Source organism: Conger conger, chromosome 1 (genome assembly GCF_963514075.1).
Source record: "Conger conger chromosome 1, fConCon1.1, whole genome shotgun sequence".
NCBI classification, from domain to species: domain Eukaryota; kingdom Metazoa; phylum Chordata; class Actinopteri; order Anguilliformes; family Congridae; genus Conger; species Conger conger.
The window spans coordinates 10256722-10271482 of NC_083760.1; the positions used below are offsets into that span (position 1 = coordinate 10256722).

Here is a 14761-nt window from a genome sequence, read left to right on the forward strand (position 1 = left end):
TTGATGCTGGGACCACTGCTCTTCTTCGTTTACATGACTTACCGTGACAGAGACAATGAAAGTACATTAGTACAATTAACAGATTATACAAAACTGGGAGGTTTAGCTAACAGTTCTAATCAAATAATCCACAAAGTTTTAAACAGAATCCAGAAGTATCCAGGCAGTATTTAATAAAACTAAATGTACACATGGGAAATAAAAACATATGGCAGGATTACTGGAAGTGGAAGGTGCTCAAGTTGAGGCTAATAGTTCATCAATGCCTTCTGGGGACCGTACTACAAGAAAGATCAAAGGCTCAAAGAAGGGCAACCAGATTGATTCCAAGTATAAAAGATATAACTTACGAGGAAAGAGTCAAGATGCTTAATCGCTGTTTCTTGATATCTTGCTTTTCGGTAAACTGAGCAGTAGGTACGCTTTCGTGGTAGGAAAAGGGTTGAGCATTGCTGGGCCGAATGGCCTGTTCCCGTTATGTTATATTATGTTGTGTTATGAGAAGCAGGGTGGGCTAAGTGCGCCGGGCTGTGCTGTGCCCGTGTCGTTGTTGTGTAGGCCACCGGGGGCCGTGCTCGGAGCCCCACACCCCCGGCCCGTGCAGCGACTGGACCGCGCGGTGGTACTACGACGCCTCGGCCGGCGCCTGCAACCACTTCTGGTACGGCGGCTGCCACGGCAACGGCAACAACTTCGCGTCGGCGGAGGCCTGCCAGCGGGAGTGCCAGGGCTGGCTGCGCGCGGTGCAGGTCTCGGAGGGCGTCCGGGGGGGGGGCGCAGACCCGGACCCCGCGCGGGACATGAGGCGCGTGTTCACCGTGCCCCACGGCTCCGCCGCCTTCGCCGGGCGCCGGGGCGTCGGCGCGGCCACCCAAACCCGCGGGGTGCGCCTGCGACGCCCCGCCCCCGACCCCCTCCAGAACACTGAGAGGTAAGAGCTCTGTGGATTGGCCCGGCTCGAGCCCCAGGCCCCGCCCACAACGTGGTGGGGGGGGGGGAGGAACCCGCCCACTTTTCACACCTGTCAGAGCTCTCCCAGGCACACACGAACACACACACACTCATACACTCTTAGAAAATAAGGTACGAAAAGTGCCTAAAAATGCTTCTCACTGGGGCGGTACCCTATAGGTACATAAAATTGTACCCCAACCCAGCAATACATAATAATTTTGTACCTTTAAAAAAATTATTAGTTCCCAAACATAACAGTATTGTACCTTCTGGGTACATTTTGGAAATTTGTTCCTTAAAGAACAAAAACAAAATCTTTACTGTTGCTTTATTTCTCAGAGTGTACACATACACACACAAACACACACACACGCACACACGCACACACACGCACCGAGTCACCGTGTGGACGAGGAGTGGACCTGGAAAGTGCCTCTTTTGGACAGTGCCCTGCTTTTGGATTATACCTTCTCATAGACTCTTTTTTTTTTCTCATTTTTGCTCCTTCATCGTCGTTTGCTCTGAATGATGTTAGCCTTGTAGCGCCTGTCACCCCCGCTAGCCTCACCATGTGCGACCGCTGTCCTTGTGCTTGCTGTCATCGCTGATGTCACAATAAAGAACCGGCGACACCGTTCCACCTGGCTGTCTGTCCGTGTCTCTGTCCTTGCCCTTGTGGAAGAACCATACATGTGCAGATAAAGGTTACCATTTAGAAATCTCCTCAAGGTTAAACTTGATTATTCTGTAAAAAATAATGGAGAACCCCAGTGTGCTTCAAGCTGGTTAAACAAAAGAGGACTAAAAGGTGCTCAATAGCCAGGGCGATTAAAGCTATGAGGGCTCCTAACCCAGGACTAGCCCGATTTATAAGGAACGCTGAACTACACGTGAAGCTCAGCGCGGAACTCACTGTTTAATGAGCTTCTTGTGTGCTCCAGTGTTGCTTACACTGGGCTAGTCCCAAAGCCAGGGGTTGTCTGGGTAACTGGGTCCTTATAGCTCAATTATTTTGTGGTAATGTAGTTTAATTGAATAGTTTAATTGAACAGACTGTGGCTATATTGTGAGTGTATGGTTGCTCTCTATGGGATGCTGTCTGTGTTTCTGTGCCCAGAATGTCTCCACTATTCGCCCTGATTGGCTCAAAACCACAGGGCCTGGGTGCAAGACCTTCTCACTGACCAAATAGAGAAACAAATGCTTTTGGTATTTCTGATGTTAATTGATAAACCTAATCATCATGGGCTGGGTTCAGGGACAAATATTGGGCTTAGTCCTGGACTAAATTCAGTTTTGTATGGAGAATCTCTATTCACAATGGAATTTTGTCTTGGACTAGGCTTAGTCTGTGTCTGCAAAACTGACCCCATGAGTTTAACTTTGTGTTGATATTGATAAAATCTGAAGATCAATGGTACGTCAGATGATCTGGGGACAGAAAGGATTCATTTTAAGCTTGCAGTCATCTTTCCGATCACTCCATTGATTCAGTGTGGTACCATGAGGCCCAAAGGATCCAAACCGTGTGAAAAAAAAAAAATTGCCCTCTGGATCAAAGGACTGATACGCATGTGTTAATTATCTTTGGATGACATACGGAATGGGAATGAAGTCTGTATCGTGCCGAGATTTGCTTCTTAATTTTCAGTTTGCTTTTTTAACTTTTCTGTCTTAACGCTTTCTACTGTTTTCATTGGATGTTTAGTTCTCCTTGGCTCGACACTGCCGTTTGAGGGGTCAGACAGGGGACACTTTGCATCGTGCGAGCCACCACAACAAAAGACCAATCAGCCCTTTCCCCTTTGGGTTACCTCGGCGACTGGTCCTGGCAGACAGGCCTCCTGTGACACCAGGGGCTGTAATTATTTTGGCTGCTCTGGAGTCTGTTTTTCGGGGGTTCTGGGGAAAGTTGCAGAGAGAGCTGTCGCACTAGGCTCACAGACGACAAGGCTTTGTGAGGATTAGCTATAATCACGCCCCTCAGTCCATTAACTGTGGCACTTGCACTCCGTGTCAGGACCAGACCTGGGTCAAATACATAATTGTTTTTGATTCAAATGCTTTTCTGCACCCGATTGATCTTGCCTGGTGCAATTTAGCCAACCAAGAGGGCCAAGGAGACGAGGCTTGCACTTTTTCGGATGGTATTTCATAGGTGCCGTTACAGCAGACAAGCTCGGTACAGCGTAGAAAAGTATTTGAATCCAAACCGACGTATTTGACCCAGGTCGGGTCCGGAGGTGGATGAGCTTTGTGGTTAAATCAGGGTGATCTGTCACCCGTACGCCGTCTCTCTCTCCTCCTCCACATCCTTCTCTCTTCCTGCCCCCTCTCCCCCCCGTCTCTGCCCCTGCAGCAGCGGAGTGAGCATCGAGCAGTCGGACCCCTCCAAGGTGGAGGGCCGGGTGGGGCAGAAGGTGATCCTCCCCTGCAGGGTGACCCCCCTGCCCTCCTCCACCGTGGTTGTGGAATGGAGGAGGGAGGGGGTCCCGCTCTCGGCCGACAGGTATGAAGATGGGCGGCACGTCGCCATGGAAACTTTTATTCTGTGGTAGTATTCGGGGTATTCTAGCTGCCAACCATGGTATGCTAGTTGGAAAGTTGATGTGCTCTTCAAGGGCTTATGTTTTATCTATGTGATCACTCTAGAACTTGGAACTGTACTTTCCTACCTAGGGTCTTGTCCCTGGTTCTGATTTGCACTTTATTGTACGTCGCTCTGGATAAGAGCGTCTGCTAAATCACTGTAATGTAATGAAAGTCTCTCTCACCTCTGTACGCTGGGGCATTTTCCGAGACACTTAGCCCAGTTGGTTGAGAAGAGATCCAGTCGGCTCCATAGGATAACATTCATCTTTACCAATCCATACTTTACAGCCACCTCTTCAGTACTAGTACTAACTTCACCTTTAACTTCCACTGACCTGTTCCTCAAAGCAGGATCCCTGAGTTGGCTGAATAAAACCCAGCTCTTTTTTTTTAAAGATATTTTTTAGGCCTTTTTCAGCTTTATTGGACAGTATATATAGTATAGAGAGACAGGAAGAATGGGAGCGAGAGAGAGGGAAAGACATGCGACAAATGTCAGATGGTCGAATTCGAACCGCCGACGTCGCGGCTCGCAATGAGCATGCGGTTAGTGCTCTACAGGCTGCGCCACCGAGACACCCCTAAAACCCAGCTCTTTTTGACTTCACTCAAGCTGCCTTGTGCTCTGGAAAACTATATAAATTAAATGTATTATTATTATTATTATTATTATTATTATTATTATTATTTAGTGCAGTTCTAAATGTAGCACTGGTGAACAGTCTGTTTTAGCCAGAGGCTAACTCTGTTTCTCTGTTGCCCCTGTGTCTCTGCATCCAGGCATGAGCAGCAGCCCAATGGCTCCCTGCTGGTGGGGCCCCTGACCATGCAGGACTCTGGCTGGCTCCTATGTGTGGCCACCAGGGGGCAGGAGAGGGACCACCGCTACGTTTACCTGTCTGTCTCCGGTAAGGTCTCCCTGGCCGCTGTGCTTCACAGGTGCGGAAGCTCACCTGTGTGAAACGGCTGTGTTTGTAGGAGGAAAGGGCTGTGGCTTCATGTACGGTGTGTCTCTGTGATTTAAGAGTCGCCCCAGACGGACCCCGGACCCCCCTTCCAGGGCGGTTCTGATGGTCCAAATACAGGAGGGGATCAATCATCTGTCCCTGAGGTACCCCGAAAGAGCACCACCAGGTACTGAAACACACACAGAAACACACACACACAGTCACAGGCACACATTCACACAAAAAAAGGCACACACACAGACACAGACACATGCGCGCACAGACACACACACAAGGTTGCTTGCATGTGTATACACACACATACCATACACACACTGATGCGCTTCTCCCATTTTGCAGGTTCAGCATTGACCAATCGGGCTCCTCGCTGGTGCAGCGGAGGGCGGGGCAGACAGCCAGACTGCCTTGCAGAATAAGCCCCGCCTCTGCCTCTTCTTCTGTCAGCATCGAGTGGACCAAGAATGGGCTCTCTATCCACTCCCTCAGGTAACCGCTTAACCTGCTGTGTGTGAGTGCGTGTGAGTGTGTGTTTGTGTGTGTGCGTGAGTGTGCGTGTGAGTGCGTGTGAGTGCGTGTGAGTGCGTGTGAGTGCGTGTGAGTGCGTGTGAGTACGTGTGAGTACGTGTGAGTACGTGTGAGTGCGTGTGAGTGCGTGTGCATGCGTGTGTGTGCGTGCGTGCGTGCGTGCATGTGCGTGAGTGTGTGTGTGTGTGTGTGTGTGTGCATGTGTGTGTGTGTGCTTCAGCTCCTGATTGTATCTCGTTTCGGCCATGTATGTATACCTGTGATTAGCTGCTGTGATGTTCTTGTAGACACACCCAGCAATCAGACGGCTCGTTGGTTATTGGTCAACTGACTTCTGAGGACTCTGGCTTCTACACCTGCACTGCCTCCACCCACCACCAGAGGGAGCACAGGCAACTGCAGCTCAAAGTCGTTGGTGAGGAGACTCCAGCTGCACTTTCCATTACACACATAGCTGTATCAACATTGTCTTCCTTTAACCCTTTAAGGGATAGGTTCTCTTGAATGTTTTTCCAAATGTCAGCTTTCTAGAACTCAATTGCTTTCAAGTGCTAGTTACACCAGCATTAGAGTATTCAGTTCAAGAATATTCTAATCACATCCAGTACTTGTGATCTTACACTGTAACAGGTTAATATCCTTTTTTTTAAAATATATTTTTTGAATTTTGTGTGCACCTTAGGGGACCTGCGGATTACTACGGCCCCCAATAATGTGAACGTGGTGCAGGGCAGCGCCGCCCACCTGCCCTGCGTGGTATCCGGGGACAACGTCAATGTCGGCTGGTCGAGGTGAGGACAGAACACCCTGGAAATGCTAGTATGCGGGATCCATGGTTTGCTCTTTTTGAGAGTATTTCATGGGTTCCAATACGCCAGACGAGCTCAGCGGAGGAAAGTATTTCAATGGGGAAGGATCAGGTGTGTGACCCGGGCGTGATGGGAATGGGGAAGGATCAGGTGTGTGACCCGGGCGTGCTGGGAATGGGGAAGGATCAGGTGTGTGACCCGGGCGTGATGGGAATGGGGAAGGATCAGGTGTGTGACCCGGGCGTGATGGGAATGGGGAAGGATCAGGTGTGTGACCCGGGCGTGATGGGAATGGGGAAGGATGGCGTGATGGGAATGGGGAAGGATGGCGTGATTTGAATGGGGAAGGATCAGGTGTGTGACCCGGGCGTGATGGGAATGGGGAAGGATCAGGTGTGTGACTCAGGCGTGATTGGGAATGGGGAAGGATCAGGTGTGTGACTCAGGCGTGATGGGAATGGGGAAGGATGGCGTGATGGGAATGGAGAAGGATCAGGTGTGTGACCCGGGCGTGATGGGAATTGGGAAGGATCAGGTGTGTGACTCAGGCGTGATGGGAATGGGGAAGGATGCCGTGATGGGAATGGGGAAGGATCAGGTGTGTGACTCAGGCGTGATGGGAATGGGGAAGGATGGCGTGATGGGAATGGGGAAGGATGGCATGATGGGAATGGGGAAGGATGCCGTGATGGGAATGGGGAAGGATGGCGTCTGTGTGACCCAGGCGTGACGGGGTCGGTGTGTGTCTCTCAGAAACGGGGTGCCAGTGCGGCCGGACGGCAGGCGTGTTCAGGTGTCGCCGGACGGGAGTCTGATCCTGAACAACGTGCAGCCGGGAGACGAAGGTGCGTACACCTGCAACGCTTACACCGGAACATTCTCTGTGAGCGCCACGGCTGAGGTCCGCATCAGCAAGGACGCACAGCCAGGTAGGGCCCTGTTCCTCAATCTCACTACTGCGCACTGTCTGTCTCTCTGCCTCTCTCTCCCTCTGTCTCTTTGTCTCTCTCTCTTTCTCTCTGTCTGTCTCACTCTCCCTGTGTCTGTTTCTCTCCCTCTCTCACCCTCTGTCTGTCTCTCTCTAATTCCTATCTTTCTCTTTCTCTCTTTCTCTGTCTGTCTCACTCTCAGTCTGTCTGTCTCTTTCTCACTCTCTGTCTGTCTCACTTTTCCTGTGTCTCTCTCTCCATTTGTCTGTCTCTCTTTCTCCCTTTCTCCGTCTGTCTGTCTCTCACTCTCCCTCTGTCTGTCTCTCTCTTCCTCCTCTTTCCCCCTCCCTGATTGCGCTCATGTACATAGTGTAGTCATTAACTGAAAGTGTAGACTACAGAAGTATTTGTGCTCCTGGAGAGCTCGTTCACAGGACAGCTGAACGGTGTTATCGTTGAATTTTGAATATTAAAATAGTTTTTCAGCTATCCCTCTCCTGTCCCCTCTTCCTCTCTCTCTCTCCTGTCTGAGACCTGCGTGTGTCTGCATTGGAACTCAGAAGGGCTTTTGAACATTGGATGGAAATCTGTTAATTAAAGTGTATTATGTTTAAGGTATTTTGTACTGTCCAAAATTGTCCTTTTTTACCTGCTGTTAAAGAACCTCTCTCTGTCTCTCACTCTCTATCTCTCTCCCTCCCTCTCATCCTCCTCTCTCTTTCCCTCTCCCTCTCTCTCTCTCTCTTCCTCCCCCCCTCCGCACTAAGGACCAGGACAGGGTTTGCCTTCGGACTGCGTGGACCAGCCCGACCTGGCGAACTGCGAGCTGATAGTGTACGCGCGGCTGTGCTCCAGCCAGTACTACTCCAGCTTCTGCTGTGCCAGCTGCACCCGGCACGCCCAGGGGGCTGAGATCTCGCTCGGGTAGGCCTGCGGAGGAACCCGGCCGCAAGGTCGCAGGGGCGTGAGGGACGGTGAGGTCGTGAGAGGGGGCCAGAGGCTGGTGGCTGTTAGGCAGGCCGTAGGACCACCCACCCCCCCCCCCCAGAACTGAACTTCATACAGCAGGACCAGCTTCATTCACAAACCTGAAGTGCTTGAGAACCCCTTCCCGTGGTGGAGTATAGTCCTGGCTTGTTTTGTTTTGTTTCGTTTTGTTTTGTTGCTGTAGATGTGATAAACATTTCTGTTCAGGGAATTCAGTGTGTGTGTGTGTGTGTGTGTGTGTGCGCGTGTGTGTGTGTACATTTCGTAAAAGCTTAGTTTGAGTAATGTCGTCATGGGAATGGGCTGTGGTTGTTTTTAAAAAGGTTCAGTACTGCCAGTGTTGGCTGAATAAGACCCTGTGCAGGGAGCGGTGATGATAAGCAGAGGCAGCTCCTGTGCTGAAAATCGAGGAGATCCCCTTAGACTAATTATTCTTAAACTAATAACTTCCCTTGATTAACAATGAGATTGAGTCAGAAAGTCCCAAGTATCGTCAGGTGTAGCCGGTTCTCAGTTTGGTTAAATGCGAAATAAAACTCTTATTTCCACACGAAATTGGGCACTTTTCTATCTAAGCTCTTCAAAATTGTGGATAGTTCTGTGTTTTTCCCACTTACCCTCAGAGAACATTCATCGCAAATATTTCTCATTTTTACAATCTTGAAGCTCAGGTTAGATAGCTTTTATTGCATTGTGGTAGTTAACAGAGTAGTCTATCTTTTTCCGTGTATGCTGTAAAAATGTTGTCCTGATGAATTTACTTAAGTTTGCTTACTGGTTAGTGAATAAAACATATTTTTCTAAACTGAAATTGTTACTTAAACTTAATAACATGGTCTGAAGTTAGAAGCTGTGTGTTCACCTGCCAGTGGATTATTCAGATCAAACTTGTTAATCAGGAAAAAAACAGGTCAAGATTAATATTTCATTTAAGGGGATGGTTTCAGCTCAGGAGTCGTCCCTAAGGCAGTTTATTTGTTCATAACTCTGTGTGATAAACTGATTGTAGTATCTTGGCGTAAACTTTGCCTGTGTCAAATACACACTGTGACCAAAGATGTTTTTTGAGTGTCCAAAAGGGAGTGGTACTTGGTGACAGTTAATTTGATCTTGCACTTCTGAAATGCACACCTTCAACCAATGGGCCTTACGGGGTTTTATGAACCACTGCAAGTGTGTATCTCCTCTTCTTTGTGGCCATTTTAAGATGTAAGATGGATGCCAGCTATGTCATGTCCTCCGCATGTCCTCCAGGGGTGGGTGGGTCTGGATGTCATAGGCCTGGACGCCCAATAAGGATGCTCGGATAATGAGCTTTATTTTTCTAATTGGTTGGATTGCCCAGTGTGTCTATGATTGGCTGATCACATGAGGAGAATCGGGCCAGTCCAATGCAGGTTGTATGTGGGGAACAATGAAAGATTTCTTAAGACTGGACTGAAGCCTATTTCTTACCTTAAAGGTTGTGTGATTTCGTTGGCAATGAAACCACTGTTGGATGGCATCTAAATTTAAAACTATAATTCTTGTTAAGACTGACTTTTTTTTTGGGGGGGGGGGGGGGGGGGTTTGTAGTGTGTTTACGTTTCAGCCAGTTATGACACCCTCTTATCTAAAGTGACCAAAACTGCTTCACACAGTCCATCCATACAGCTGCGTACAGTATTTACTCAAGTCAAGAGGTTTAGTACCTTTCTCAAAGGTAAAAAGGCAACGCCTCACCTTGGTATCAAACTGACGACCTCAAGTGTCATAAGCCCAGATACCTGAAATTCGTGTTGTGATAAATCGGAATAGAATCAGTTTTTTTTATTTTTACTGACATAAAGGTGGACAAATCGCATTGCAGTCCAAACATAACTTCTGTATGCTTATGGAAATGAAATGTACTTCAGTAAATGGTAAATGATTAATATATTTTACAACAGTGTAGTTAAAATATATATGACTATATCAGAAAACAGCAATAATTTGTATATTTATGCTTATTTGATGAAGTGTTGCAATGTCTTGATAATATATTTTGTTTCAGTATATTCCATTTCTGTAATGATAGTACCCACAGTTCATTCATAATGAGATCTCAGACAGGTAGGCTTAAGGTATCTAACCTTTCTTTTTTTATTCATAAAAATGGAAAAATGTCTCTTCTCCCAAGTCCATATTCATTATTGTGTGTTGTTGGAATCATAACCACACAATATCAATGAGGATAACAAAAAAAATCACCCTTTTGTGTGAGGTATACAGTATTCTGATCTTAGCTTCCCTGAGATTACTTATTTCATGACATAAATTCTCTCCATATAAAAATGTTCTTTGATTTGTCTTCCTATTCAAATTGAACAAGCATCTGTTTGCCAGCGTAAATAGAGAGTAACAAGAAATATTTTTTAAGTAGTTTGTTTCCATGGGTATTTATAGTGTGTTTTAAATTGTAGAAGTGCCCAGTTAGTTTTAGTAGTACTTATTTTCATGAATATGGCCCCATGTTTGTTATGTTCCATTCATTGGTGTTTATTTGTAATTATTGTGTTGAATAAAAAAATATTTTCATTACATTGTTCTGTCTTGTGTTTGTCTGCCCATGGTACTTGGCAATACTTTTTATGTGCCAATGAATTCACAGGAACAATAAGACAATGGTTACTAGTTATTGATTAAACCACTCTTCCAGCAAATCTTTACACTCTTTACCTTTGAGTGCCATCATTTATTTTAAGCATGAGATAATAATATGTTTGTTTCCTTTAACTACCTTCATGTAACGATTTGGAGTTATTGCTGCTCTAGGATCAGTCATGGGTGTCAGCACCATAGTTAGCCACTAGAGGTCAGTGTGTTATGAATTCACACTACACTGAAGAAAAAATATTGAGTGTGACCTTGATGTACAGTAGTTGCCAGTGGGAGTGTAGCCAATGGGAAGCTTGTAGTTTGATCACACAGTGCTGTCATAGAGAGAGGGGACTTCTCAAAATGGAGCAAAGATACGAACTGAAGCACAGAGCACCGTTGGGGGGAAAAGCAATACGGTAAAAGGCAACAGGGGTTGGCAGTTGTTTGCATCGAGGCCCACGATGCAGTTGCTCATTGCGCTCCATCTGCTTTTCTTTATTACACGTGAGTTTCACACTGCAGCTTTGGATCAGAAAAACACTGAAATGGTGTTCGCACCTGGATAGCATTGCCGTATACTTCATAATCAAAATGGCGATTGGATACACATACATGCACGTATAATGAATGTGTGTTCGCTGGATGGATGGAACCTGCCTGCACTGCTTACATTTTCATGTTTTTTTCCCCCTCTCTACCTCCGCCAGAAACGTTGGCAGCTGTATTTCGCCAAGACGCGTTTGCTGTGGCGAGGAAGGGAAGCGCCATTCGACTGCCCTGCCTTCAGGAAGGCACTCACGAGTATATGTACTGGTACCGGCAGTTTGCTGGTGGCGGTCTTGCTATGCTCTACCTGTCCAGGTACGAGGGGATGGACGCAGACAATGAGTCTCAGGACCCAAGGTTCTCGGCTGTACGACCAAACCGGCAGAACTTCCCTCTGAACATCACAGGTCTGCAGCTCACTGACACGGCCGTGTATTACTGTGCCAGCAGTTCAACCACAGTCACACAAAGTCATGCTGCCCCCAATCAAAAACCTGCGATGCACTTCTCTTGTTCTCCACCAGAGGTCAGTGTAAGGTTACAGATATGAAGATTGAAGATTTTTGCTCCACGTCTGTGACTCTGAACTTATTAAGATCTAGTATACAGTAGTACTAATAATACATTTTATTTGTGAAGCGCTTTCCCCAAGCAAGTAGTATGCAGTATACATGGTAAAATCTTGGCTTAAGATAAAATTGAATTTCATCCAAAAAAAATTGTCCAGTTGTACAGCCCACTAAGCAAAGCACACTTGGTTGTTGAGGTGCCTTTTTTTTCTAAGGGGGTGGGGGCAGAGAGTTGTACTCTATTCCCTCATAGATTCAGACAGTTGTTTTTTCCTGCCCACAGACACAGTCTCTCATGAAGAGATGGTCTTAAGCACACTTCCAAAAAACATGAGCTTTCTTCTTTTTCTTCTCCTGCAACTAGACTGTGAGTGTAAAATGTATTTGTTTTTTATTATTTTGGGAGACACAGAGGATAAACATAGAAAATGCTACAGAAAATTGAGCTAATGAAATACCCTTAATTTCATCGTCTCTTTCCAGGTGTGGACCTGCTTCAAGTCCAGCAGTCCCCCCTGGACCTGGTCCTCCATCCAGGCTCCCCCATGAAGGTCACGTGCTCCGTTCAGGGCAACAGCAACCCGAACACGTTCTGGTACCGCTGGACTCCCACAGAGGGGATACATTGCGTGTTCTACTCTGTCGGAACCGGGCAGGTGGAACCGGCCAAAGTGGACGAGTTCAGTGCCAGCAGGCCCAATAACTCCCATTTTGTTCTGGAGTCGGCCGGGGTGGGGACTGGCCTGGCCGTGTGGTACTGCGCTGGCAGTACCCACGGCAACAAAAGCAAGGCAGGCCGCTGTACAATAAACTCCCCGCTGTAAGTGCGCTTTCCACAAAACCACAGAACATGTGACACGCACGGTTCCCCCCCCGATGCTGTCACAGTGCGCAGGTTCACATTTCTTCTCGGGAATGAAACGCTCTCACATTCTCTCCCACTCGGGAGTGGGGTGACATTCTGGCTCAGGCGGTAAGAGCGGTCGTCCGGCAATCGGAGGGTTGCCGGTTTGATCCCACCCTGGGTGTGTCGAGGTGTCTGTCACCTAACCCCCAGATGCTCCTGACCAGCTGGTTGGCGCCTTGCATGGCAGCCAATCGCTGTTGGTGTGCGAGTGTGTGTCAGAATTGTGTGGGCGAATAAGAAGCATCAGTTGTACAGAGCTGTGGATAAAGGCGCTATATAAATGCCAACCAATTCCCATTTTGTGCGGGTCAACAATAGGCAAAGGTTTCATCTCCCGTCCTGTCTCAGAGCAAGCTGAGAAATGATTTGATGTACCTGATCAGATACACATAAGTAGTCTGCTGGATGTGTAGGGTTATTTTTTTCATCGTCAGTCATCGTTTGAATCTATTTGCCCACATTTTCCTATATGGACATACTTACAGAACATAATCTATCTGTGTAAAGAGACCAAGGAGAATTAATTCTAAAGTGTTACATTTACAGTCACATTATCAGCCCCTGTGCTACCAAAACCAGAATTACATTAGTTGTGTTGATGCTGCCGCTCCCTCACCCAAGATGTTTAACATGCAGAACTTTTGATCTGCTTGTTTAGTTCCACCCCTGAACAGCACGGGGCGATGTAGACCTGAGGGTGAATTAGGGTGACTTCAAAGAAAGGTTATAATTGCGGCCTGTCAAGAAGCAAGCAGGAAGGCAAGTTCTCATTCAAACCCATTTATTGTTATAACAAAGTTACATTATTGTTACATAAAAGATGCCTGATATCTCTTAATTACATTAATTCTAAAAAAATCAACCCACATCTTTGTAATGGATGAAAGTGGGTAAACTATTTTTACAAGGTAGCCTGCAAAAGCAAATTGCATATCACCAGGTGCTGTGAGTTTTGCTTAGCCTACTAAGCGAAGTGGCGGATGTGGAGTGGCGGATACCGTGATGCATGACAGTAACTGACGTGGTTTCAGGAGGCTCCAGGTGGGATTCTGATCAAGATAACCTGAGCTGCTCCATTTACAAACCCAGCTGTACTGCATAGGTGTCAGAGTCGCTAGCCTTGTACAGGTGCTGTGCATGCAAAAATGAAACACCCCCAAAGTAACTGTGTGTGTGTGTGTGTCTATGCCTGTGTAAGTGCCTCTGTGTCTGTGTGTGTGTGTGTGCATGCATGTTTTTGTGTGTGTGTGTGTGTGTGTGTATATGTCCGTATGCATCTGTGTGAGTGTTTCTGTACCTGCTTCTCTGTATATGTGAGTGAGTGTCTGTGTGTGTGTCTGTGTGTGCATGCTTCTGTACGTGTGTGAGTGAGTGTCTGTGTGTGTGTCTGTGTGTGCATGCTTCTGTATGTGTGTGAGTGAGTGTCTGTGTGTGTGTGTGTATGTGTGTGTGTGTGTGTGTGTGAGTGTGTGTGTGTGTGTGAGAGAGACCGCCGGTAAAATGAGGTTGCAGCAGGGCAGGTGTGTTTAGGGGATGGGGGCCGGATGCCTGCACACAGCCTGCCTGCCACCACATCCGCTCCCTGCCGTCGTTGTGCCCCTACACAGGCCCTGGGCTGCGGTCTCCCAGCCTTCTGCTGGAGCTGCCGTTTCCTGAGAGAGAGCAAATGTAGCACAGCCGCGGCCTGACCCGATTGGTGCGCCGTGGTCATGTGACCGGCTTTGAGCTCACCGCAATGCCTCTCGGTTCTGCCGAGGCGATGCAGGGTGCACAAAGGCAGGTCACGTGATCAAGGTGCACCAATCAGGTTTGCTGCAGGTCTTGGCTGTGCTACATTTCTGAGAGATGGATTGAGCCTCGTCAAAGGCAATGAAATCTTTTCTTCAGTTCAATCTTCATTGAAGTTTAGTCTCGGACTAGGTTTAATCCATGTTTGGGTTAACTGACCCATGATTGGGGGAACTGCCCATTCTGTCCCACTTTTTTAGCCAATACACTCTCAGAAAAAATGGATGAAAAATCCCTATAAAGATACAAACACTTATGAACACTTAAACTCTCACAATACATTTGTTTACTAGTCAAAGGTACTCATTGTACTTTCAGGGTATATATGGGATATTTGTTACGTAACGTATGGGATATTTGGGGCAGCCTGTAGTGTAGTGGCTAAGGTAAATGACTGGAAAACACATGGTCGGTGGTTCGAGCCACAATAAGATCCGCACAGCCGTTGGGCCCTTGAGCAAGGCCCATAACCCTGCATTGCTCCAGGGGAGGATTGTCTCCTGCTTAGTCTAATCAACTGTACGTCACTCTGGATAAGAGCGTCTGCCAAATGCCAATAATGTAATGT

General features: G+C 47.4%; 1 protein-coding gene and 1 gene segment (V, D, J or C); both read left to right on the top strand.

Moving 5' to 3' along the window:
* Nucleotides 1-9307, top strand: part of paplna (papilin a, proteoglycan-like sulfated glycoprotein) — a 36956-nt gene extending 27649 nt beyond the window's left edge. For 2 of the 3 annotated variants that reach the window (XM_061245834.1, XM_061245843.1), the window contains 9 exons: nucleotides 559-931; nucleotides 3314-3463; nucleotides 4327-4454; nucleotides 4572-4680; nucleotides 4854-5000; nucleotides 5327-5454; nucleotides 5722-5830; nucleotides 6602-6777; nucleotides 7545-9307. In XM_061245834.1, coding sequence (XP_061101818.1) covers nucleotides 559-931; nucleotides 3314-3463; nucleotides 4327-4454; nucleotides 4572-4680; nucleotides 4854-5000; nucleotides 5327-5454; nucleotides 5722-5830; nucleotides 6602-6777; nucleotides 7545-7705 — 1481 coding nt within the window. In that variant the 3' untranslated portion in view covers nucleotides 7706-9307. The remainder of the gene's footprint in view (nucleotides 1-558; nucleotides 932-3313; nucleotides 3464-4326; nucleotides 4455-4571; nucleotides 4681-4853; nucleotides 5001-5326; nucleotides 5455-5721; nucleotides 5831-6601; nucleotides 6778-7544) is intronic. The other variant, XM_061245852.1, reaches the window with a different exon arrangement.
* A 2477-nt stretch (nucleotides 9308-11784) lies between these two features.
* LOC133140517 (T cell receptor beta variable 30-like) lies at nucleotides 11785-12322 on the top strand. The segment is given in 2 exon segments: nucleotides 11785-11865; nucleotides 11982-12322. Coding segments are annotated over 2 exon segments (405 nt in total).
* The last annotated feature ends 2439 nt before the right edge of the window (nucleotides 12323-14761 follow it).